General features: G+C 36.0%; 3 protein-coding genes across 3 annotated transcripts; 2 read left to right on the top strand and 1 right to left on the bottom strand.

Moving 5' to 3' along the window:
* The first annotated feature begins 1,260 nt into the window (after nucleotides 1-1,260).
* Nucleotides 1,261-4,891, top strand: LOC108987005 (polyprenol reductase 2-like). Its single transcript, XM_018959841.2, has 6 exons — nucleotides 1,261-1,777; nucleotides 2,407-2,756; nucleotides 3,447-3,681; nucleotides 4,219-4,317; nucleotides 4,478-4,549; nucleotides 4,659-4,891. The coding sequence occupies exons 1-6, from the start codon at nucleotides 1,622-1,624 to the stop codon at nucleotides 4,761-4,763; spliced, it is 1,017 nt and encodes a 338-aa protein (XP_018815386.1). The 5' UTR covers nucleotides 1,261-1,621; the 3' UTR covers nucleotides 4,764-4,891.
* A 903-nt stretch (nucleotides 4,892-5,794) lies between these two features.
* On the bottom strand, nucleotides 5,795-9,953 carry LOC108986997 (NADP-dependent D-sorbitol-6-phosphate dehydrogenase-like). Its single transcript, XM_018959822.2, has 6 exons — nucleotides 9,649-9,953; nucleotides 9,185-9,279; nucleotides 8,958-9,075; nucleotides 8,161-8,293; nucleotides 6,436-6,655; nucleotides 5,795-6,317 (listed from the first exon to the last, which is right to left on the bottom strand). The coding sequence occupies exons 1-6, from the start codon at nucleotides 9,779-9,781 to the stop codon at nucleotides 6,087-6,089; spliced, it is 930 nt and encodes a 309-aa protein (XP_018815367.2). The 5' UTR covers nucleotides 9,782-9,953; the 3' UTR covers nucleotides 5,795-6,086.
* Nucleotides 9,954-10,578: 625 nt separating this feature from the next.
* LOC108986973 (V-type proton ATPase subunit c1) lies at nucleotides 10,579-16,351 on the top strand. Its single transcript, XM_018959792.2, has 3 exons — nucleotides 10,579-10,889; nucleotides 11,586-11,871; nucleotides 15,855-16,351. The coding sequence occupies exons 1-3, from the start codon at nucleotides 10,814-10,816 to the stop codon at nucleotides 15,985-15,987; spliced, it is 495 nt and encodes a 164-aa protein (XP_018815337.1). The 5' UTR covers nucleotides 10,579-10,813; the 3' UTR covers nucleotides 15,988-16,351.
* Nucleotides 16,352-22,071: the final 5,720 nt, after the last annotated feature.

Here is a 22,071-nt window from a genome sequence, read left to right as displayed (position 1 = left end):
TAACCCTAGAATCACAAAGAAAAAATGAGGTATCCAAAGATAAATTTGAAGAACATTAATGGGTTTGTCGATACATTACCTGTTTCGCCGCAAATCACGGGTCTGAGGGCTTGCAGGTCACTTTGAGGGTGCAAACTTCATGAGGATGAAGGAGGGGGGAGATGAAGAACCGATGAGGATGAAGGGAGGGGGGAGATGAAGGAGATTCATGCATTGCACTTGAACGAGAGGGCTTCGGGAGGGAACGGGCGATGCATGCCTAATATATAAGATGAAGGAGATTCATGCATTAACTAAAAGTTAAATTCAACGAAAATTTAACGAAAATTTAACTATTAAATCATAAAATATATCATATTAAAATAATTATATTTTAAATATTTAGAATATAGCTACAATAATTTTTAAAGTTATTTTTAAATTTAAAAAATATTATTTATTTATCAAATTCATATTATATCGTTTGTCTCTCTCGAGATCTCTATTAATATTTTTTTAATTTCTATTTTTAATCTATAATTTAATTAGAATATAATTACTAATTAATATATAATATTATAAATAGTAAAATATGATAAAATAAAATAATTTTATAATTAAAAATTTTAAAAAATTTTAAAATTGATATATTAATTTGAGTTAGTGATATATTAATTTAATAAGAATATGATTATTAATTAATATATAATATGTAGAATAGTAAAATGTGATAAAATAAAATATATTAATAATTAAAAAAATTAAATATTTTTAAAATTATTAGTTATTCATTATTATATAATAAATAAATATATAATCTAATATGAAGATTTGATATGAATAATTAAAATCAAATTTATCTTATATTATTTTATTATTATATAATAAAAAAATAGATATTTCAATGTAGAGATTTATATAAATGAAAGAGTTAAAAATTAAATTTCTCTTACATTCATAAAAAATATCTTTTAATTTTAGTTAATCCAATGGAAGTGCTTTGAGGAGCTTCGAGGCTAGGAACCGGTTCACTTAGATTGTGTTTGGATGTTAAAATGAATTGAGTTGAGATGATAAAATATTGTTAAAATATTATTTTTTAATATTATTATTATTTTAAGATTTGAAAAAGTTGAATTATTTATTATATTTTATATTAAAATTTAAAAAAATTATAATGATGAGTTGAGATGAGTTTGATAATCAAACTCACCCTTAGTAAACCCGGTCTTCCACGTATGGTGTGCAAAGTGTGCGTCGGCAGACCGGCGGATACGAAGCATTTTTCTCTCTGGTTTTCGAAATCAAGTCATCCGAATATATCCTTTAGCCTCCGTACGCAACACCCTGCTCGCCACCGCAAGCAAACACAAGCTTGAAGCACCATTTCCCGCAATCCAACACTGCACGCCTCGAATTTCTTGCACTTAACGACTCGCGCTCCTCGCGATCCTGATGAAATATACCCCAATCCCGTACTTTTATGGGCCTTCCATCATCCATGTACCATTTCTCTGCGCCAACGGCATTTATTCGAAACCGAGTTGAACCGCAGTTACCGCACCTTCCGTTTCAGCAAAACTAATGGTTTAGTCTTTAGAACAACTCATTGAACTTTCTTTTCATCTGGGTTCTTCTGAAAATGGAAGTGGGGCTTGTTGGGCTGCTGAGAGCGGCGTGGATTGCTGGGACTCTGCCTATATTGATAGCTTCGTTGCCATATTCTAGGCTGAGTTGGTTTCGTGATGCTCTCTCCGGCTTCGCAAAGCGAGGGAAGACCATGCAGTCTTTGTCACAGGTGAGCGATAGTTTTGTTCAATACGAACGTTATTGTGTTTCCTTCGTTGGGTCTCTTTGGTTGCAGAGAAATTGGAGGGAACAGGAGAGGTGAAAGAAATGAGAGTTTTATGATTTCGTCTCTGTATTGAGTTTTGGATTATAATAAGTCGGCTAAAATTAATAGTTGCATCGGGCTAAGTTAGAATAGGCGGTTGAGTCCTTTTCATTTCAATATCTCATATTTTGAATTTCGGGTTTCTCTGCTTCACATCTGTAGGTTTGCTGATTTTTGCTCTCCAACGTATTTTGGTAAATTTGAGAAGCCTCATTATATTTGTTATCCCATTTAGCTTAGATGGGTTTTGGCCCTCCTGCATACGTTTTAAGAATCGTGGGAAACTTTATGTTCTCTGTGGGTTAATCTTCTTTTAGGGTGTTCGTTTCTCAGAATTGCGTATTTTTTTCATTTGCAAACTTCGCCATATTGTAATGCGTTATCATTGCAATCGTCTAGATGTATTGAGTTCGGTTTCACCTCAGAGAAAGAAAGACCTACTTTAATTTACCATTCCTCGAAGAGGGGGGGAGAGAGAGAGAGAGAGGAAACGAAAACATAATTTAATTTACTCTGTGCTTGGTGGATTGCAGAGATTCACCATTCCTCAAAGGTTCTTTTGCCATTTTTATTGGGTGGCTGTTGTGTGGACAACACTTCTGCTTGTTACAACTTGGATGTATGCATATACCACAGCTCCAATGGTTTCAGAGCCGTTTCTTTATTCTAGTATTGCCAGCTACTTGACTGGAGGTTCGCATATTTTATCTTGGCACAAATCGCGTTCAACATCAATAAAGCAAATATATATGGTTTGGCGATCTGTTTTTCTTCTTTTGTTGATGGAAGTTCAGGTTTTGAGACGCCTCTTTGAGACAATATATGTGTTCAACTATAGCCCCTCTGCTCGAATGCATATCTTTGGCTATCTGATTGGCCTGTTGTAAGTTTCTTGGAAATCCTTTTACTTCTATCTCCCTTGCATTGGCTGTCTCCCACGTGTAGTTCTAGTTTTGTTCAGTGGAAGATCCCAGATTTCATAAAGTATAGTCTCTTCTGATTGTAGAGCCAAGTCTAACACCATAATATATGTCTCCGATCTTAACTCCTAAGGTTAAAGTATGAAAATAAGTATTTCACCTTTCTTTTTGCATGGAGTGACCACTCTCAAAACTCACACCCACATATTTATGCTTTACAGCCCAAGGCTTATCATTGCAACCAGTAAGTGATGAATGTGCGCATATAATAAACTGTTGATCATTGATAACTTAAACATACCATGACTGTAACAAACACAAGATACTGAACTGAATCAACTTGTGATATGAACATTCCTCTCCAGTGAAAGTAGCCCTGTGGAAGTATCTGTCTTAGAATGAGAAATACTATCTTCATGCTGGTAAATAATCTTCCCTAGAAAACGACCCTGCTTGCATCTATTCAAATCATATTCCTTGCCAAAATGAAAACTACAAAGCATAAGATCTTTATTTAATCTTTGAGCTCCACAACAATAATACTATCAATGGATTAATTACCAACTACTTTCAGATCTTTTTAGTTCTCTTTGTTGTTAGCATTGTATGTGTAAGAATTGGATGTAACTGTCATATTCTGGAATTTGGAGTAGTTTCTACATGGCAGCACCACTGTCACTTTGTTGCAATTGCATACCAGAGGTGTATGAGTTTGCGGTGAATGGAGTGGCCGAATTCATTGTTAGAGGCAAGAGTCAAATGCCAGCCGTTGAATTTGATTGGTGGGAATTTGTGAATCCTCTGGTGAAGCTTGGATGGCGCCAGTGGATTGGTGCTGCTATATTTTTTTGGGGATGGGTTCACCAGCAACGTTGTCATGCAATTCTCGTAAGTCTCGCTACTTAGTGATGACCTTGTTAATTTAGATATCAATTTCTTAGATATGCAGTTCATTGTTATTGGAAGCTTTTGTCATGCTTCTAATTATTTTGTAAAACAGATGTCCCTTGTAGATGATGGCAGTTTGAAGCAATATTGGAGCATAATATTGTATATGTGTACGAACTTATACTGCTTGCTGCCCATTGTCCCGCACACGATAAATTTTTGTTGCTTTGGATATAAATACCAATCTCTACATCTATATAGTTCTGTCTTGTACTCTTTATTTACCTATGTAGTGCTACTTTCCTTGGTCAAGCCAGTACTGAGTAAGTAGTAAGTGAAGTGGTGAATTGGCTGTTGGTGTTCTCTCAAACAAGATAGGCAACCATATGGAATGATCACTTTCATAATTGTAATTGACACCCATGCCCAGTTATTTTGTGTTGTATATGGGAGGAATGAAAATGGTAGTTTGCCTGACAGCCCCTGGTATCTTCACAATTATCCTACTGATGATTGGCAATGCAAATTTCTTGTCAGGGCTCACTACGTGACCACATGGAACAAGTTGACGAGTATGTAATCCCCCACGGTGATTGGTTTGAAATTGTTTCGTCTCCACACTATCTGGCTGAGATTGTACTCTCTCTCTCTCTCTCTCTCTCTCTCTCTCTCTGCCTTCATTTGTCATCAAGGCCCTAGTATTTCCATGACACTAGGGAACATCCTATTATTCTGAACCAGCCAATAACTTGCAAAGTATTAGCATTTTCATTGCTGTTCTGGCCTTAATTTGAAGGTTGTCTATGCTAGTCTTGTGGTTGTTAGTGGAGGAGCAGATCTCACTATCTGGTTACTTTTTGCATTCGTGGTACAGTTTCCTTTCTTATAGAGTTTTTCCATAAATTTTTGTTTCTTTTCTTTTCCTTTGTGCTTCACTTTGATCTCATCTAAATACAGTTGTTCCCTTTCGTTAACAGGTGGCAAATTTGGTGTTTGCAGCAGCAGAAACACATAGGTGGTATCTTCGTAAATTTGACAATTACCCAAGCAACCGGCTTGTTATCATTCCATTTATTTACTGATACTGTGACACTGAGATTCTCAAGATAACAATATTTGGGTTTGTGTAAATAGCATTAGTTGCTTGAGTGAAAGACCTTGGTGGAGTTTGGGATATCACGATATAATGTATAATCAGCTTCTACGCGAATAGATTGTGGTAGTGGATAGTGTTATATATATATATATATATATATATATATATATATGCAAGGACAAATGCGGTAAAAGGAAAATGTTTGAGGATATTGGGTATGAGGCTAAATAAAAATAAGTTGCCACAGCTGTTAATGTCGTGTTTCCTTTGAGCTGGGTTCTAGAAACTCGGGTCTTCGGGCTGTCATCTGCACACTTTAAGCAAACATTGAGAATGGGGGGCTCTGGTGGCCGGAGAGTTTCCGATGCTAAAGTCAGTGTATCTCTTTAATAGTTTGTGCGTAAGCTTATAGATAAGAGAGAGTTCTTCGTACTTAAAGAATCGATTTTTATACTAGCTTTCAGGTGAGGACAGTCTGTCCTGACTTTGAAGAACTTATGTCCTTTTCACTGTTCATTTGTTAGAATTCTTTAATGCGGCGTGGTTTTTGGGGCGACGTCATTAATGCGGCATGACTTCCTGACTCACTTTACTTTGTCAGGCGTTTTCTGTCAAATCTCTCCATATCTATTATCATGAGGTCACGGGTTCTCTATATTTCTCGTCCACTTGCCTGGGCATGTTTCCGAGGGTAATTTGTCATTGAGGTGGTGTTAAGGCGGTGAGTCTCATTCGCCTCTACCGATTACTTTATAGGTGGGTTTTGCTTGTAGACCGTTTGGGGGAAAAAAAACTCCATACAACAACCTTATCGAGGTGTCATAATCTGACACAAGTTTCACTGATCTGATACATCATTCAATCAGTCTTGGCTAAAAAATTCTTGAACTATCGTCGACTTTTAAAATGTTATTTTATTGTGAACGGAAACAAGTTTTGCAATTCACATGGCACTAGTGGAAGTTTTGAGCATTCTCCACTCTAAAAGGCGCTGGGTCTCAAAAGAATACCGGGAAATTGTTTGAAGAATAGATTCTTGAGCCCTTTTTTCTTCAAAGACCTCGCATTTTCGGGTTCCACATAATTCCCCTACTAAACTAAAGGATTCATGAATGAACCCGTCACCTAACAGAACTTGGTGTTGATAAGTCTAATAATCCTCTCAGGATAGCTCACAGTAAAAAGGTCTAAAGAACTATGAGAAGGAACTATAATATCAGTTCAAATGTTTACAATCCGAGTACATATCAATTGGATGTCCAGGACCTCCAGTACTCTTATTCTTGTAGAATTCAGATCATGAATGCAATTAGGCATACAGATCTATGCCCCAAAACTTCGCAGGCTGATTTGTTCGATATTTCTTGTCCAAACTTTTAATCAGGTCCATGTCCTCCTTGGTCAGCTCAAAGTCGAAAACTTGAAAATTCTCTTCCAATCTCTCAGGTTTTGATGACTTTGGAATGACAACTGTGTCACGTTGGATGCCCCATCGAAGAACAATCTGGGCCACCGTTCTTTTGTATTTGGCAGCCAGTCCCTGTCACATGAGAAAAAGATAATAAAACTAGTGATAAACCAGAGCCACATAAGGAAATTTTGTATTCAGTTGGTAATGACAACAGACGAAGAAATTATCCATTTAAGGATTAACTTACTTTGAAAACTGGGTCATCCAAACATGAAACTGAACCAAACCATTCAGTGTTTGCCGCAGCACCTCCTAGAGGGGTGTGAGCTGTAACACAAATACCATGCTTCTGACAGAATTTGACGAGGCAATCACGTTGAAAATAGGGGTGCGTTTCAATTTGATTCACAGCAGGCTTCACTTTGGAGTAAGCTAAGCAATCTCTAGTTAGAAAGATGTCGTAGTTACTGCATGCAGATTTTTTATCAGAATGCAATTTCATAAGGTCTGAAAGAAAAGCGATGCAACTTTTCTCACAAATTCGAGCCAGGACACACAGGGATGGTCAATCGAAGACATCTTTCCAAACATAAAATTTCAAATGATGGCTTCAGCACAATTAGTTTCTAGTACACATTCGCATCCCTATGTTACCAATGATTTCTAACTGGTTCATCCTGTCAAATCAAACTCCAACAGCCCACAAAAAAAGGGGGACTTCTGGATTTATTTATGCACTAAACCTTTCCAAAATAAAATGAGGCAAGAAAAGTCCCATCCCTTGTGTTTCACACATGTATATTAGGCCCAAAGGCAGCTAGATCTGACCATGTCCTACAGAAATTCTATTTTTCATGCAACTACGCACATGTGTATGCATTTGTGTAAATTCTAAAAGGATGAAAGTTATACAACGGGTGACTCTTGTTAAGAGCGGCTTTGTCAACTAAGCTTCTTGGTTTTCTCTTCGCTGGGGTGTGTAACTGCTAAAAATGCAAATTGGCTTAGTGGTGTAGCACCTTTGTACTCGAGGCTTCATACAGTAGAGTGAATCTTTAGCATGTATTTTTTTTGTTATTGGCAGCGGGTGTCCGGGAACAGCATCCTGACTAATCCTGGGGGTGCACGGGCTCTCCTCAAGAAGTTTCCTGCAAGTGTACCTCGGATAATTCAAGGGAAAAATCTCCCAATCCGATGGCCCCTAGAGATTGTTTGCACCCAGTGGGATTCAAGTCTTGGACCTTGGAGGGAGCATACCACCCCTAGGGGTCTTTAGCATGTATTGAGGGCTAGAGTTTGAGGCTTTGGGCACTTCTAACTATCATGGTACTTATTAGTGAAATGTTTCTTTCATCAACTATGCTATACACATAGACTTCGGGTTCAACCAAGTAAACACTTTTGCTATCCAATATCTTTAATCTTCATAATTAAAGCAAATATGAATGCTCACCATAACTTACATTTTACATTATGAAATCGCCGCAGTTTTATTTGCATCCCTAGCCAATAGTTGATTACATATGATAAGCATTTAACTCCACAACCCTTAGGGGTTGACTCAAGTGGTAAGGGCCTTGGTCTGACTCTTTGTGGTACCCTCCGAGTCTATGGTTCGAATCCTTGGATGCAAACAATTTTTAGGAGCCACCGGACTAGGAAAATTTTTCCTTCAATTACCCGATGTGCACTTGTGGGAAACTCCTTGCCGAGGAGCAGTGCACCCCCGAGATTAATTAGAACTACATTCCCGGACACCAGATGCCAATCAAAAAAGAAAACATTCACCTCCACTTTTCTAAGCTTTAAAACTATGTAGGAATATAACTTCAAACTACAGAAGATAAGAGGGAGATTGTTTAATTGAGAAAAAAAAGGAGAAAATAAAAGAGCACAGCAGAAATACATGATCAGCATATAAAGTTTCAGACTACTCCCAGGAATTTTTTTATAATCTTTAAAATTAGAGCACCTGATCCCAATGCTGTGAACCAAACCCATAGAAACCAGATCTTCCATGGCATGCCAGGTGGTTTCCAGAGATATGGTTGTATCTATGTCCAGCACACCATCCTCACCTAAAGCACTACCAGTGTTACCCACCCCTGCATGTATGTATGGAAAATTTTCAGAAAATTCAATCATTGGAAAGTGCATAGGTTTATAAATTCCTTTAAATAGCTACAACGCAATGACATGAACTAAACAACAATATCACAAGCTACAGTACAGATTTTGTCAACCAGTCCTGCACAGGATACGAGGCATGTGGAGAAATGAAAGTGGGACTCATCTTGGTCTGTAAGTTCAAATTTGCAAGTTCTATTGACTCATTTTATTCAATTAACCGACCTTCCCTCAAATTCAGGCCTCCCAGTTTTATAGGTGGGATAGAGCCATACAACACTTGTAAGAGACTGGAAATTGCATGATGTTTTGATCCTTCCATGAACTTGATCTACTTTCGCTAGTACTAACATTCCGATTCCCCATTAATGTCACAGCCAGCATGTTCATCAAAACCTTGGTGCAGTAAACAACATGATATCTGAAGCCATTATATTTTCATCTCATACGAAGTTGAATTTAAGCTACACAGCCCACATACTGTAGACCTCACCCACATATAAAATAATACAATATGCAGATAACAATAACAAAGAGGCTGCCAAGAAGAGAGAAAGAGATGACACAGACAGACAGGTTGTTCTGAAAGTAAGTGCCAGTATGCCTAGTGCTAAAATGATGAAAGAGGCAGACAGGTTGTACCAAGATGCCTTGTGGCTACTGGAAAGTGAACAAGGTACAGATCCAGATAATCTAGCTGAAGCTTCTTCAGGCTGTCCTTACAGGCTTCAACGACATGCCCATGGTCTGAATTCCAAAGCTGCAATCAATGTGCCATTAATAAAAAGAAATTTGTATTAGGGGGACAACCAGAAATAAGTGATGCTACTAATCAAAGAAAAGTTATAGAGTTCACAGTTATAACTTGCCTTTGTGGTAATAAAAAGATCCTCCCTCTTCACAAGTCCAGTTCGAAATGCTTCTGCAAGTGCCTCACCGACTTCTGCTTCATTCTTGTAATCAGCTGCAAGCAAAGTTGACTTGTCAAAATTCATATGCCTCATACACACCCCAAATCGGCATACATGCCACGACTACCATAATTGGAAACATTCACAAAGATCAAAACTCCTACATTTAAATCTCTCTCTTTCTCTCTCTCTCCCAACAACATTAATTATCTTCTGAATTTCGATCTAATTTTAGGTCAAAATATAGCATGAATACATTAAGCCCGTAGCTATAGAAACTTTTAACTGAAAATATAGTTAAGAAAGTATGACGGTAGAAGTGTAGGGTGTCCACGGGATTCTTCAATGATTTGCAAAATCGACCCACCACATAAAATGTCAAAAAGTGTAAGTTCCTATTGAGAGAGAGACAGAGAGGGTACCGGCACAATCGAAATGGCGATAGCCAATCTTGATTGCATTGATGACGAGGTCCCTCATATCTTTGTCTTCGATACGCCAAACGCCAAGACCCACTATCGGCATCTTGAACCCGTTGTTGAGAGTTACAGCCATTTTCCTCTAAAACGCTAGACTCTCCCTCCCGTCTCAGCTTTTCTTTTTAATGGCTGAAACGCAGCTCAAGAAGAAGTTCCTCGGACTGCTAGTGCTGACAATCAGATGAACTAGTTCGGCTGTTGTTGGTTGATATTGCTATGTATTTGCTAGCCAGCCACTCTCGTTTGTGCTGATAAAACCGGATCTAGTCAAAAGAAAGACCATTGCATTACGTTTTTACTAAAGTGGCCCTGACCCACTACTACCCCGTTATAGGCCTGGCTGGATGGAGATTTTGTTTCTGGGCCTGGCTTCAACGCCACTGCATTTAGTTAAATTATGAATAATAATATTTTATAAATTTTATTAAAATAAATTTAATTTTTAAATTTAAAATAAGTTTAATACTTTAAATTAAAATATATAAAGTAGATTGAGATTATGAGACGTTTGGATTCGAAGATGACTTGAGATAACTTGAGATGAGCTGAGATGGACTGTGAGTAGTAATAAGATGAGTTATGAATAGTTGTGAGATTTGTGAGTTAAAATTGTTGAATAGTAATGAATAGTAGTGAGATGAGTTAAAATGAGTTGAGATGAACTGAGATGACTTGCGAATCTAAACATCTCCATCAACTCCTATTTTCTATGCTTTACAATTAAGTAGGAATATAACTCCAAATTAGGGAGAATATAAGAGGAGATTGTCTAGAGAGAGAGAGAGAACCGCAAAAATACACGATCGGCATATAAAGTTTAGGCCACTTCAAAATTCTCATATAAGATTTCAATATCCTTATTAAACCAAAGCTTTAGCCCAAGCCCAACGGTGTCCTAACTCTTTCAAGTCAGCCCAAGCTCATCACGTTACAACGGCGTCGGACTTTCCCGACCAGTCCTTAGAAAGCACGTGTATCATCCTTTTCCACGCCTTTCTTGGAAATTAGACGCAGAGAGGAAGGGGAAATCCGAAGCTCCAAACTCTCTGAAACTAACCACGAGATTTTCAGATCCCCGAACGACGTCGTTGCTGATCCACGATCGAGAATGTCTAATTTCAGCGGCGATGAAACGGCACCGTTCTTCGGCTTCCTCGGCGCAGCAGCGGCCCTTGTTTTCTCCTGTAACTGAACCCTAACCCTAACCTGCATTTTTTTCCACCAATTCATTCTATCGCATCTAGATCGATATCGTTTCGCCTTTGTTATCTGTTTGGTTTCTGAGAAAATAATTTATAGCGAAATAAATCTGGTATCCGATTACCGAATTACCAAGTATGTAAGTAAATTATCGAGTATTGGTTTGGCTGATAAGGCTTGTAATCACTTCCTAGTATAAATTTATTGTTTTTTAGGCCATTCTTCATATTAACCGCTACCAAACATATAATACTCATTTTTTTCTTTTTCCCCTTTTTCATTGGTTTTTGTACGGAAATGTTAGCTGATATCGATTTAATTGGATTCAATTGTTAGACTTAGCTCGAATTATGTGAAGCGCTTAATTGAGTGTGGTTGATGTAGATCGGGTTCAAATTATACATAAAATCCCGATTATAAAGTGTTCAATTGAGCATGTTTAGTGTAGATCGGATTAAATATGATTATTGGAAATTTAAGTTTGGTTTCTTGGTTCGGTTTTCGATCGATAATTATTCAACATCCAAAACTCCAATTGGAGATCCCATTACTCAATGTAGGCTGATAGAACTACATAAAAGTAAGATTCTAGGAGAAACAATAAGAGTTTTTTTCTTCCTTTTTTTTTCATATTTACAATGTTATTTTTACTGCTTTTTGGTTAATATTTGGCTATTCAGGTATGGGAGCTGCCTATGGGACAGCAAAGAGTGGCGTTGGTGTGGCTTCTATGGGTGTAATGAGGCCTGAACTGGTGATGAAGTCCATTGTTCCAGTTGTTATGGCTGGAGTTTTGGGTATCTATGGCCTTATTATTGCTGTTATCATCAGTACTGGGATTAACCCAAAGGCCAAGTCATATTACCTGTTTGATGGTTATGCACACCTCTCTTCTGGACTTGCCTGTGGTCTTGCTGGGCTCTCTGCTGGTATGGCAATTGGTATTGTTGGTGATGCTGGTGTTAGGTATATTTCTGATCTCTTATATGATTCTGATACATGTGTTCAGTTATTGTTATCATCAATTGCTGTGTACTAAATTGTGGATTTATCTTTTGGACGGTTCTGGGACTTGGGGGTTGGTCATGAAATTGATTCTTCTTAGCTGTGTGCACCAATAGAATAGGCTTTTTTTTTTTTCATTCATTGGATACACTATATTGTGGTCTGAAGTACATCGACCTTATGGAAGTACTGTTTTGAAACACCCGAGGGTGAAACCAGGCGTCTTCAGACCATGGGCCTGTGATTTGACCAATTCCTCTACCCTGCTTCTTCCCCTTCTCTATTTCACTATTCCCACCTAGGTCCTTGGCTTTGATTGCTTGGCCGGGATAGAACCAGCACTTAGTAAGCGGTGGCAACAGCCCGGTTGGTTGTAACTGACAGTGTGCTGCATGCCACATACTTGATAGCCTGATTTACACAAGATTCATTGGCCTTTCACAGGATGGATATTTGAATGGATTTTCCAATAATTAATATCGGTTCCTTATTCACAATTTCTTTTGTTTATAGCCTATATTTGTAAATACATTTCCCTTTTCAATCTCTTGCATTTTCATTTAGTTTTTTTTTAAATAATTCTTTTTAATAAGTAATGCATTTAACAACTCGTGAGTAGCCCAAGTGATAAGGGCGAACTTGTGTGCATGAGCCCCATGTCACAAGTTCAATTCCCCTTGGGATCAAATTGCGATTTAAGTGGGAGGTCATGGCAGTGGGTTTCTGTGCTAGTCTCCCCTGGGGTTTAGGTTCCATGGGTGAGTCATAAAAAAAAAAAAAAAAAGTAATGCATTTTATTTAGTTTGTGATGCTTGCTCAGACTTCTCTTTGGATCTTTGTAAGTCTAACCTCACTTTTGATATCCCCTACTTCATGAACAGAGGAGACCATTTGTCACATGCAATATCTTTTGTTAATAATAATGAATCAAACTAGCCAAAAACATTTTGGTGATTATTTTTTTTTTATAAGTAATCAATAATATATTAATAGAGATAGGCAAAGCCCAAGTACACAAGATGGTATACAAGAGATAAGACTTATCTAGGTCGAAGTAAGGGAAACTAAAAAGTCATGAAAATTCAGGCCGTTAAAATCTAAAGCAATGGCCCATAGAAATAATGTACTGAAAAATAGAGTTCTAAGTTCCTCTAGAGACCGCTCCTTTTTTTCGAAAGTCCGATCATTGCGCTCTTGCCATATACACCACATAATATAGATCGGGATAATTTTTCATACCGCCTTGATTTGTTGAACTCCTCTTGCAAGTGTCCAGCTGGCCAATAGATCTACCATAGATGCAGGCATAACAAAGGATAACTCTATCCAGCTAAAGACTTCCACCCACTAGGCTCTAGTTGTCTCTCAATGTAGCAGTAGGTGTTCCACTGTCTCGCCAGATCTCTTGCACATGCAACACCAGTCTAGTATAACTATTCGGCGCTTCCTTAGATTGTCGGTAGTCAAAATTTTCTCCAACGCTATTGTTCATGTAAAAAAGACCGCTTTCGGAGGCGCCTTATTTCTCCAAATTCTCCTCCATGGGAATGGAATATTAGTAGCTTGGGAAATGGACTTATAAAAAGATCGAACTGAGAAAATGCCCTTACCTGCGGGAGTCCACCACATCCTATCAACTTGCTGTTTATTCGGCTTCACAGAATAAAGAAGGTTGAAAAAAGCATCAATGTCCACTTCTCAATCCTGCGCCGCTCTACTAAACATAACGTTCCACTGCACTTGGTCTCCTGATAGGAGCATAAGGTCCTCTATTGAAGCTTCCTGGTTACATGCCACTCAGAAAATAGCTGGAAATGCATCCTTTAGAGCCTCATTTCCACACCATATGTCCACTCCAAAACTTAATGCGAGAACCCCTCCCCAACACCAATTTAGAATGACTACTAAAATCCCCCCACCCCTTCCTAATGTGTTTCCAAACTCCCACACCGCTGGCCTCGTATACCTCTTCAGTGCACCAACCCCTCACATGCTTCCATATTAACAACCAGCACCAGTTTCCATAGAGCTTCTGTCTCATTGTTATACCTCCATAGCCACTTCCCAAGTAGGATCCAATTGAATGTTCTCAAATTTTTTACACCCAAACCACTTGACGAGATTGGTCTACACACCTTATCCCAGCTAACCAGGTGAAATTTGAATTCATCCCCTATCCCACCCCATAAGAAATCACGATACAATTTATCAATCTGAGCTGCTACCCTGGCAGGCAATCGGAACAAAGATAAGAAGTACGTAGGTAAGTTAGAAAGGGTACTCTTGATAAGAGTCAACCGGTCACCTTTCGATAAATACAATCTCTTCCACCCTGACAATTTCCTTCCTATCTTCTTTATGACTGAATCCCATATGGATGAGGCCCGTGCGGCAGCCCCCAACGGCAATCCCAAGTAGGTAATGGGAAGAGAAGCTACCTTGTACCCAAGAATACTAGCTAGCTACCTAGTGTTACTCACATTCCACACTGGCACTAATTCTGACTTATCAAAATTAACTTTCAGGCCGGACTCTGCTTCGAAGCATAATAACAAAGCCTTAAATGCCCTCAACTGGTTTCGATCTGTCTCACAAGATAGGAGCGTGTCATCTGCAAAAAGTAAATGAGAGAGTAATAATGCCCCTGTTGGGATCACCAATCGGAAATCCAGCCACAAACCCATGTGTAACTACCGCCGATATCATTCTACTCAAGGCCTTCATAATGAAAACAAAGAGAATTGAGGACAAAGGATCTCCTTACCTTAGACCTCGAGAGCTGTTGAAAAAGCCGGTAGGGTGGCCATTAATCAATATTGAGAATCTGGCTGTAGAGATGCACCAACTAATCTAAGAACACCACCTAGCCCCAAAGCTGCATCTCCCTATCAAATACAAGAGGAAATCCCAATTTACGTGATCATATGTCTTCTCCATATCTAACTTGCAAATAATCCTTGTAGAGTCGACCTTTAATCTGCTATCCAGTCCCTTATTTGCTATAAGGACTGAATCCAAAATTTTTCACCCCCTAACAAATGCATTTTGTGGCTTCGAAATGATCTTGCCCAAAACCACCCCCAATCTGTTAGCAAGAACCTTGGAAATAATTTTATACACCCAATTCACAAGGCTAATGGGTTGAAAATCCTTAACCTCCGACGCTCTAATCTTCTTCGGGATCAACGTAATAAAAGTAGCATTTAGGCATTTCTCAAACTTGCCAACCAATGATACTTCCTGAAACACATTCATAATGTCCACTTTCACCACCTCCCAACAAGATTGGAAAAAGCCAATTGAGAAGCCATCTGGGCCTGGAACTTTATCTTTACCCATACGTCTGTTGATTATAGTGTATGTTGATTATGATTTTGCAAACTTGAGGTTTAATGTCAGTCAAAACATGAAGAGAAACAAAACTCAGGTTAAGTTGGAAACTTGATGCTTGAAACGAGCAGGTATTCTAATTTACTTGTATGGAGAAACAAAATTTTTCAAAATAGCTCATGTATTGCAAACCTCAGCAGTATTTTTTAACTTTTTGGATTAGTAATGCATTTCGACTTTTATGCTGAAGTAATATCTGAACTTATTTCTAGAATTCCATACTTCACAATGAGGATGCCTTTTCCGTTTCTTTTTCTCTGATTTGGGCTCTGTTTGTTTTTGGAGATGAGATAAGATGAGTTGAGATTAAAATTAAAAAGTTGAATAAAATATTGTTAGAATATATTTTTTAATATTATTTTTGTTTTGGGATTTGAAAAGGTTGAATTGTTTATTTTATTTTGTATTGGAAGTTGGGAAAGTTGTAATGATGAAATGAGATGAGATGTTTTCTCAAAACAAACGAGTGAAGTCGACATCAACACTCTTTGCCAGTTTCACAATAGTTTCTATTAATTTGTGCTACTTCTTGAGTAGATGAGTGTGTTTTGCAGAGCTAATGCACAGCAGCCAAAACTTTTTGTTGGAATGATTCTCATTCTCATCTTCGCTGAAGCGCTTGCCCTATATGGTCTTATTGTTGGCATTATCTTGTCTTCACGAGCTGGACAATCCAGAGCAGAATAAGAATGTTGCCATGTTGCCGCAGATTCTTGTTACTACTTATTAGTTTTATTCTGAGGGGGGATATGAATTGTGAGAGAGGTTAGTAATTGCCAGGTAGCACCTGGGCAGCTCTGGAAGAATGAATTATTTGAAGTAGGTGTTCTGCTTAAAGTTTGGTGGTACTGTGCTTGTAGAAGTAGGATTGAGTTTCTGTGGCTAATAAAAGCTTGCGAAGCTGTACTCTCGTTTGGTTTCATCTATTGTTGTATTTTTCCATAAGAACTTAGAACTGTTATAGAATTTATGGTCATGGACTGGTGCGTGCATGTATGGTTTTGTTATCCCTATCAAATGTTGGTACATCCGAGTCAATATCCCACTTTTATCATGGAATGGCCTTATACAGCTAGTTCAATGAGTTTGGTTGTCAAAGGTAACATGTAATAAGCTTCCCCATGATAAGGGCAGTGGGATTGGTTTCTTCTGATTAAAACCAACAAAATAGAGAGACGTAAAGAGAGGTTTTGTGGGTTCATTTCCCAAATTCAAGCGATACTTTGCTGAGTGAAACCCCACCGTGCAATTCTGAAATTCAAGTGATACGAAGTTCTGTTTGGTCACGTTGGCTTCGACTTGTATTGAAGGGATGCTCCAAGTTTTGTATGGCCTTGGCTGGTATAGTAGGGATAGACTCTCTTTTATTTTTATTTTTTCCTTCTATGAATAGTTTTACAATCAACAGGGGATTACAAAACTGATTATGGGGGTTGAAAATAAAATTTGGATCAATGAGGTGTCTTGGGATGGCTTGAATGGGAATGCTTCCATACATAATGTTGGAAGCAGTTTATTTAACTATATTGTGCGCAATTGAATTGACATTTCTTTAGGTACCAGTAAGTGGATGTTATTTTATTACCAAGGAGATCTTCCCTTCATATCAAGAAGGGGGTAGACTCTCGATTGGCATTCTACTCTGTTATGTGTGTTGTGTTGTTGTTAGGATTGGAAATGAACCAGTTTACTTGTTAGTTCGCTCGGTTAAATTCGAATTGAACTCGACTTGTGGAAGAAAAAAAAAAGCTCGTTCATGAAAGTATATATCCGTTCGATTTGTAAATGACACATATCTAACAAAATTTCACTTGATTCTGTTAAGGCTCGTTAAGACTTGCTCATTTATGCTCGAGTCGACTCATTAGCTCTACTCGATTAAAACTCGTTCATATATTGATAAATATATACATACACCCATGTATTAATTAATAATATAAGTATATCACTTTTATAATTAAATATATAATATTATGTAATCTAATTACTTATATCTATATAATTAATATACTTTATAGGTATATTTTATAATTTGTATAATAATTAGTCGATAAAAATTTAATAATTTCATATACTAGAATGTGAGAACCATATCTAAAATAGATATATACTATCATATTAAGTATATGTATTAATAATATATGTAGGTATATAATATATTATTATTTTGAATAAATATCAACAAACAATTGCTATTCCGAAAAGCAGGCCAGTCTTCTTTTATAGCCAGAGTTGGTGTCCAACTAACTAACATAACATGTTTCTAGTTCTTCAAGTTTTCAATGACTACTAGTTAAGGGTTGGTTTGGTTATACAAAATTAAACTATTTCATCTTATATAATCATTATAAATTTCTTCAAATTTCACACAAAATATAATAAATACATAACTGCGTAACCAAACGAGAGCCATGCTTACATTCCGCATCTTCACCCGCCTTTGAAAAGTCCCAAATAATTAGGATTAAAGACTTGAGGCTAAGTTAATTTACATATAAACAATTCTTATGGAAAAGCAATTGGAGGCCTAGAATTACTCACTTCGACATGCTAATTTCGCAACTTTATTATTACTTTTTTAACAAAGCACTCGACTATATTCTAGAAAAAAAATTACCGGTAATATATGATCTATATATATTTTAGAAAAAAAAAGCAACAAACAATTGGGGATTCACTTTTCTTTTTCCATGCATAAAAAAAAATAAAAATAAAGATGCAAGTAAAAGACATGGAAATGCACCAGTAGTAGTACTAGTAGTATATACCTTTTATCATCACATGCAAGTGGGTGACATTATATATATATCCATGTGATGATGGTGTTGAAAGTTGGTGGTGATTCAAAACCTGAAAAATTAGGTCATGGCTCAATAACCTAAACGATATTGTTGGATATTGGAACCCACAATCCTTCCTTCCTTCCTTATCTTGCTTCCATTTCCATCCCTTTGGCACATGGAACGCACATTTTCATTACTTGGCTGATCATGATGGCTCAGCATCTTTCTCGTTCACATGCTTTGCCTTACTTTTCCTATCTTTGATGGCCACGGATGATAACATCTGTTGGCTACCAATTATTTCATCTTTAAACACGGGCTTGTTTGGATATATATGTTATTCGCTTTTCATGTGCATCATTTCCAACAACTTTTAAAAAAAAAAAAAAATAGAAAAGAATTTATAGTTGGTCACTTTTTTTCTCTTGTGGGTCACTCCAATCGTGAATGTTATGGATACAAATGGTCAAATCGAATTCGTGCACACAAGCTGCCTCAATCCAAAAGGATTATATTTTAGTATATTTGGTTACATTTGAGACGGAAACTACGTACGTACGTTGGCTAAATCGAAACCAAAAGGATGTGGTGAGAGATTTCATTGCGTTAACACGGATTTGTAGAGATAATCCTACGCAATAGTGCATTATTACTCGGTGACGATGCATTATATATGTGTTTGTCGTTTGTCTATCATGCCTTACTTTGGATCGAAGGCGATGATCGATGCATGGTTCCCTTTCTTGCTTTCTATCTTAAACATGATTTCTTTTTGTTTTGTGTGAAAAGTGAATGCCTTTAAGGCTCGAATTCAATGAAGTTTATTAGATACATCACACATGACGTCCACCACGTCGATCGACCTTTGGTTGGCCAATGTGTTTATAGTGAACTTCTTTTTGTGTGTGATTCAGAGATTGGACGCTTGTGTTATATGAGAAGAGTATTAATGTTACTCGTAACATTCCGAGTGTATTATTAGCGTGACATTATTGGCATCACTAATATTGATACGTGACATGTCTATCACATGATCAATTATATATATATATATAAAGTGTTACGTGAATATATATTATAGTTAGGATGTTACGAATAAAATTTCTCACCAAATAAAACAATTTCTATAGCCTCATTTGGCTAAACAAAATACTTGGAACATTAGGTAATCTATTGACAACTCGATACTAGACGATGATTCCTAAGTTAGATGAACTTACGGAAAACTCCTTAGAGCCTAATTAGTACGTGGCCATTAAATTATTTCTCTCAGGATTTTAAAAGAGATGGTATTTTAAAAAAATATAGCTTGATCCTATTGTTTAAAAATAAAATCGAGCTAAGAGTTTCTACAATAGTACTTACACATCTAAGAAACTGAAAAAATAGGTCATCCAATTTAAATTTCTCGAAAAAAAAAAAAATTACCTTTTGGAATAGATCAACATACCTAAATACTAGAAAAAAAGATGTAGCATTTAACCCTTGTAGCAATAATACCATTGCAACAGTGCTAATAGATGACATATAGTAATTACAATTGTTTGTAGAACTTAATTATATTTATGCCATTGTATTTATTTTCTTCCCGCAACTTTTAAAGGGTAGGTTACTGTTAATGCATAGCATTTTCGTGGTTCATCCATCTTTTCTAGAGAGTCAAAAAGGTACGTACGTAGTCCTATCCATGTTAAAATCATCATGGACTAATCTTAATTAATTTCACGATGTTTGTTCTTTTATTCTCAAGTAATGATGTGCATACAATATATAAAATAATAATGTTATAAAATAAAGATATTTTTATAAAATTATGTTATTTTTATAAGATATTTTTTAAAAATATCTCTCATTTAAAACATAATTATGTAAAATGTTGTAAAAAAATATTGTGTATAAATCATTTTCTTTAAAATAAAAAATGGATGGGAGTGGTTGAGACCGTATTATAAAATAGATAATATATCCTTACATTTCTTTTACTACTGCTTAAATTACTATTGTTTTACTATTCAGTTTTTTTTTTTTTTTGTTATTTGAATCTAGATTAAAAATCTCACAAAATGACATTTTTGCATAATCTACTAACGTGCAATTTAATAAAAAATAAATTCAATTTTATAAAATTTTATTGAAAATTTGATACAATATATAAATTTCGTTATTCAACATTAGTGGGATAAAATTTCAAGTAACATAACCCCACATAATCAATTAAACGAAAATTGATTGGAGTTTATATGATGTTTGATAAATCCTTCGTAATTTGAAGATCTTTACATTACATATCATCTACCTAGTATAATTTGATTTATAAAATTTAAATGTTTAAATTTATCTTTTAAATAAAACTATACTACGTTTGTAGATGGAAAGTGATGTAAAAGCTTTCAAATTTCAAACAGAATTATTCAATATACAATGGACAATACTAGGGTGCACATTAAATGTGCACTCTAAATAGCACACTATTGTAAATGATTTCTTTTTTTTTTGAGTATTTTTTAAACATTTTTAACTATTAAGAAAAAAATAAAAAATATATATAAATTTATTGATAGTCATTTCTTTAATTATTAGAATATATATATATATATATATATATATGAGTGAGTATATTTGATGAATATATTTGAGAATGATAGCTTCATTTACCTATACAAATTGGATGTAGTTGCAAATATTATTTGTCGGGTTCTTGTGGGCTCTACTAGCTGTGGACCGCTTAGATCATATCAGAAACTAACGGGGATCGTTAGATTCCTGCCTCCTAGTCCTATAAATTCAACCCCCTCCCCTACGCACGGCATCAGTTCGCTTAGTAGAGACTCACGGTTCGTGCGAAAGGGACCGAAATAGCCAAACCGTTTTTGCTCTGTAGCAGATCATTCGGCGCCTCATCAAACTTCCTCGCCGTGTACGCAGAGCTCTTGTTAAAAAACCGATATAATAATTGAAAAGGAAAAACCGATATAGTTGCACCTTTTTTTTTAAAAAAAAAAACGACTTTACCTCTTAATTTGACCGTTCAAATTGACCGCTTGACTATTTTTTTTTAAATTAGTGATTAAGGAAGTGATTTTAAGCGTATTAAAGTTTTTTTTTAAATATTTAAATATATTAAAAAATTTTGAATAGAAAAATTAAAAAAAAAAATTAAAAAAGCACTATCGGTCAAAATGAGTGGGCTGCAGAGTAGCCCGACTCTTTTTTTTTCTTTTTTTTTTTAAATATTTTTTAAATATCTTTAAATATCTAAAATATATATATAAATTTACTTGTAGTCACTTCCTTAATTATTAAAATAATAATAATAATAAAATAAATGAGCGATCAAAATGAAAGAGCAAAATGATGGAGCCATTTAGCATTTCTCATCATGAAAAGCAAAATATATGCAGTTACTGCAAAATTTATTATGAAATATGTTATTGCTAAAATGATATTGATATATTTCAATACTTATATGACATAATTTAATTTAGAAGATAAAATTTAAATATTGCAAATAAAATCATATAATTTAAGTGATGTGGATAATGTACTATACATACAGAATAAATAGTTATTTTGAAGTTACACTAAACAATTTTTGTTTTGAATAATAATTCTCTAATCGTCATATCTAGCATTTGTTAAAATTGCGAGTTTAGTATATTAGTGGACAATCATAACGTGTGTTGAAAATTACCTTGGATTTGGGTCGCAATAAATCAACGTCAACCAAGGAAAAAAATAAAATTAAAGAAAGAAAATGAAAGAAAAGGCGAAGGAAATGCCAAATGGTGGCGTGTGCAATGGTTAGGGCTTCAAGTTCAAGGTCAAAATAACAAGGAGTTGCGTGTCAAAGATGAGTCTTTGAACATGCATGGTGCAAGAGGGTCTACTTCGTCCAGCAGCCAGCTTGCCTTTGCGCGTCACCGTTTTCCTTAATAAAAAGGTGCTTATTGTGTTTAAGCCTGATCAATTACATCAGCTATGAGCTATT

This window comes from Juglans regia, chromosome 13 (assembly GCF_001411555.2).
Source record: "Juglans regia cultivar Chandler chromosome 13, Walnut 2.0, whole genome shotgun sequence".
Lineage (NCBI taxonomy): Eukaryota > Viridiplantae > Streptophyta > Magnoliopsida > Fagales > Juglandaceae > Juglans > Juglans regia.
The sequence above is the reverse complement of the archived record's forward strand: the minus strand, read 5'-3'. Positions and strand labels throughout refer to the sequence as shown.

Bases quoted from the DNA above. Each gene is read 5' to 3' on its own strand.
- LOC108987005 (XM_018959841.2), top strand. From the start codon at position 1,622: ATGGAAGTGGGGCTTGTTGGGCTGCTGAGAGCGGCGTGGATTGCTGGG. The intron at 1,778-2,406 runs GTGAGCGATAGT...GGTGGATTGCAG, and splicing joins CCATGCAGTCTTTGTCACAG to AGATTCACCATTCCTCAAAG. The intron at 2,757-3,446 runs GTAAGTTTCTTG...AATTTGGAGTAG, and splicing joins GGCTATCTGATTGGCCTGTT to TTTCTACATGGCAGCACCAC.
- LOC108986997 (XM_018959822.2), bottom strand. From the start codon at position 9,781: ATGGCTGTAACTCTCAACAACGGGTTCAAGATGCCGATAGTGGGTCTT. The intron at 9,280-9,648 runs GTACCCTCTCTG...CTTTGCTTGCAG, and splicing joins TCGCCATTTCGATTGTGCCG to CTGATTACAAGAATGAAGCA. The intron at 8,294-8,957 runs GTACAACCTGTC...ACATACATGCAG, and splicing joins AGTAGCCACAAGGCATCTTG to GGGTGGGTAACACTGGTAGT.
- LOC108986973 (XM_018959792.2), top strand. From the start codon at position 10,814: ATGTCTAATTTCAGCGGCGATGAAACGGCACCGTTCTTCGGCTTCCTC. The intron at 10,890-11,585 runs GTAACTGAACCC...TTGGCTATTCAG, and splicing joins AGCGGCCCTTGTTTTCTCCT to GTATGGGAGCTGCCTATGGG. The intron at 11,872-15,854 runs GTATATTTCTGA...TGTGTTTTGCAG, and splicing joins GTTGGTGATGCTGGTGTTAG to AGCTAATGCACAGCAGCCAA.